Consider the following 3,672-nt stretch of genomic DNA (forward strand, 5'->3'; position numbering starts at 1 on the left):
TCCAGAGTCTGGCTATTGTAAATAGTGCTGCAATGAATATCTGTTTGAGAAAGGGATTTTTGTATTGTATTTTTGTGTTCCTAGGGTATACCGCTAGGAGTGGTATAGCTGGATCATATAGGAGCTCAATTTCCAGCTTTTGGAGGAATCTCCATATTACTTTCCATAAAGGTTGAACTAGATGGCATTCCCACCAGAAGTGAATAAGAGTTCCTTTCACTCTACATGCCCAACAGCACTGCTGTTCTCATTTTTTGTGATGTGCACCTATCTCTATGGTGTGAGATGGTACCTCATAGTTGTTTTGATTTTCATATCCCTGATGATTAGTGATGAGGAGCATTTTTTATGTGTCATTTGGCCATTTGTATTTCTTCTTTGTCAAAGTGTCTGTTCATTTCTTCTCCCCATTTTTTTTATATTTTTTATTATTTTATTCATAGGACTCATAAATGAAGAATGCTGTATCCAACAATAACAAACTGCATATTGCAAGTGACATTCTGTGGAAGTGAAAAAAGAAAGCTGGAACAAAAGAAAATAGTTATCTACCACTTATATTTTTTATATAAAGTCTGTTATGAACAGTAGAATTAAATGCAGATGAAATGCTTTAAAAAGGTTTTGTGCATACGAGCAATTACAGTCTCCACATATTAAGGGGAAAGGAACAATAATAATACAGAACACAGTATTTGAACAATTACAGCATACTTAACTCCTTGAACCATATATCAATTTCTCTAATCAGATTGGCAGCTGAAATTTCACATCCACCTGGGCTTGCTTGGCTAGGGTCACTATCTCAGAGAGCTTCACAACCATTTTAGCAGCCTCATCCAAGTCATCACAAGCAAGAATTTTAAGTCCACTATCTGCTATCAGTGCCTTAGCATCATCAACTTGTGTACCTTGTAACCGTACCACAATAGGTATCTTAATGTCCAGATCCTTTACTGCCATAACTATACCCTGTGCAATAACATCACACCGCATGATTCCTCCAAAAATGTTGACCAAAATAGCCAGTACCTTTTTATCTGAAGTGATGAGTTTAAATGCTTCTGTTACCTGATGAACTGTGGCACCACCACCAACATCAAGAAAGTTGGCAGGAGTACCTCCATGAAGTTTTATTATATCCATTGTGGCCATAGCCAAACCAGCACCATTTACTAGACAACCTATATTTCCATCTAGGCCAATGTAATTGAGATCTGCCTTAGCTGCATCTTTGTCCCTTTCATCTTCCTGGGTCCAGTCCTGCAGATCAAAAATTTTCTTCTGGCGATAAGCTGAATTAGAATCAAAATTGATCTTTGCGTCCATACATAGCACAGTTCCATCTGAATCCTCTACCATTGGATTTATTTCTACCATGGTTGCATCATATTTTAGAAAGAGGTTGTACAGCTTGATCATGTTTTCTGCTGCAGAATCCACAGTGTTAGCTGGAAAGCCCATCTTCTCTGCAAGCCGAACAGCTTGCTCCTTTTTGATTCCTTCTACAATATCAATGGGTTCCTTAACTATAGCCTCTGGAGTCTCAGCAGCAACATCCTCAATGTTGACCCCACCTTGAGAACTTCCTATTAGTACAGGACCCTGAAACGTCCTTTCCATTGTTATTGCAAAGTAGTATTCTTTTCTGGGATATCTCCGCTCACAAACCAATACTTGATTGCATATTCTGCCTTTTTCTCCTGTTTGCTTGGTAAATAACTTTTTTCCGATCATTTGTGAGGAAACAGCCTTTGCTTCTTCTGGAGAAAATACTATCTTCACTCCTCCTTTAAGGCCACTTTCAAATGTTCCTTTTCCTCTGCCACCAGCTAAAACCTGTGCCTTGATCACAACATCTTTAGTACCTAATTTTTTGGCAATTGCATAAGCTTCATCTGGTGATTTAGCCACCTGTCCTTTGGGAACAGAGACACCAGCTTCTTGCAACAATTCCATACTCATGTATTCATGTAGCGAGAGATTCCTTTGCTGTTGCTGCTGTATTTGGAATCCATGGTTGTTTAACAAGGCAGGGCTTCCCATTTTTTTTATGGGATTAGATGTTTTTTTCTTGTAAAGTTCTGTCAGTGCCTTGTATATTTTGGATATTAGCCCCTTATCTGATGGGTATTGCGTGAATAATTTCTCCCACTCAGTGGGTGGCTCTTGTATCCTGGGCACTATTTCCTTTGAGGTGCAGAAGCTTCTCAGCTTAATATATTTCTATCTGTTTATTTCTGCTTCCACTTGTTTGGAAAGTGCTGTTTCCTTCTGAAAGATGCCTTTAGTCTTAATGTCATGGAGTGTTTTACTTACATGTTGTTCTATATACCTTCAGGTCTGATATCAAGGTCTTTAATCCATTTGGATTTTACATTCATACATGATGTTCGCTTTTTGCAGGTGGCTAACCAGTAGTCCCAACACCATTTGTTGAAGAGGCTTTCCTTGCTTCATTTAGAATTTCTTGCTCCTTTATTTTAAAAAAATGAGGTGATTGTATCTCTGGGGAACATTCAATGAGTACTCAAACCTATTCCACTGATTTGAGGGTCTGTCTTTACTCCAATGCCATGCTGTTTTGATAACTATTGCTTTGTAAAACAGTTTAAAGTTGGGGAAAATAATACCTTCCATATTCCTTTTCCCTAGGATTGCTTTAGCTATTTGAGGGTGTTTATTGTTCCAAATGAAATTTGTAAGTGTTTGATCCACTTCTTTGGAGAATGTCATGATGATCTTTAGAGGGATCACATTAAATCTGTAAAATGCTTTGGGAAGTATTGCCATTTTAACGATGTTAATCTTGCCAATCCAAGAGCAGGGTATGTGTTTCCATTTCCGTGTGTCCTCTCTTATTTTTTGGAGCAAGTTTTATTGTTTTCTTTGAATAGGTCCTTCACGTCTTGGGTCAAGTTGACTCCAAGATTTTTGAGTTTGTGTGCACTAATGTGAATGGGGGTTGTTTTCTTACTGTCCATTTCTTCCCTATCATTATTGGTTTATAAAAAGGCCATTTATTTCTGAATGTTAATTTTGTAGCCTGCCACTTTGCTATATGAATCTATTATTTCTAGAAGCTTTGTTAGAGTCTTTAGGGTTTTCTAAGTATAGTATCATGTCATCTGCAAACAGTGAGAGCTTGACTTCTTCCTTTCCTATCTGGATTCCCTTGATATCTTGTTCTTCGCCTAATTGCTATAGCAGGTGCTTCCACTTTTATGTTGAATAGGAGTGGTTAGCGGGGGCAACCTTGTCTTGTACCAGAATTTAGAGGGAAGGCTTTTAGTTTTTCTCCATTGAGGATAATATTTGCCATTGGCTTGTGGTAGATGGCCTTAACCATATTGAGAAAGGTTCCTTCCATTCCCATCTTGCTGAGAGTTTTTATAAGAATAGGTATTGGACCATATCAAATGCTTTATCTGCATCCATTGATATGATCATGTGGTTTTAATTTTTCTTTTTGTTGATGTTGTGTATTATGTTGATAGATTTATAGATGTTAAACCAGGGTCTTCAAACTTTTTAAAGTGGGGGTTGTATTACGGTTCCTTAAAGAGCTGGAGGGCTGGACTATATGAGCTACTAATTCCTACTCACACTGCACATATCTTATATAAATAAAATGAAAACCATTTATAAATAAACAGATCACGCACCAGTATT

The 3,672-nt window shown here is 37.6% G+C and overlaps 1 protein-coding gene across 1 annotated transcript; it reads right to left on the reverse strand.

The window, feature by feature from the left end:
• Positions 1-410: 410 nt before the first annotated feature.
• Positions 411-2,049, reverse strand: LOC126015699 (succinate--CoA ligase [ADP-forming] subunit beta, mitochondrial). Its single transcript, XM_049778319.1, has one exon. It carries the CDS (start codon positions 2,044-2,046, stop codon positions 748-750), a length of 1,299 nt encoding a protein of 432 aa, XP_049634276.1. The 5' UTR covers positions 2,047-2,049; the 3' UTR covers positions 411-747.
• Between the last annotated feature and the right edge of the window lie 1,623 nt (positions 2,050-3,672).

Source organism: Suncus etruscus, chromosome 8 (assembly GCF_024139225.1).
Source record: "Suncus etruscus isolate mSunEtr1 chromosome 8, mSunEtr1.pri.cur, whole genome shotgun sequence".
In the NCBI taxonomy this organism is placed as follows: Eukaryota; Metazoa; Chordata; class Mammalia; order Eulipotyphla; family Soricidae; genus Suncus; species Suncus etruscus.

Bases quoted from the DNA above. Each gene is read 5' to 3' on its own strand.
- LOC126015699 (XM_049778319.1), bottom strand. From the start codon at position 2,046: ATGGGAAGCCCTGCCTTGTTAAACAACCATGGATTCCAAATACAGCAG.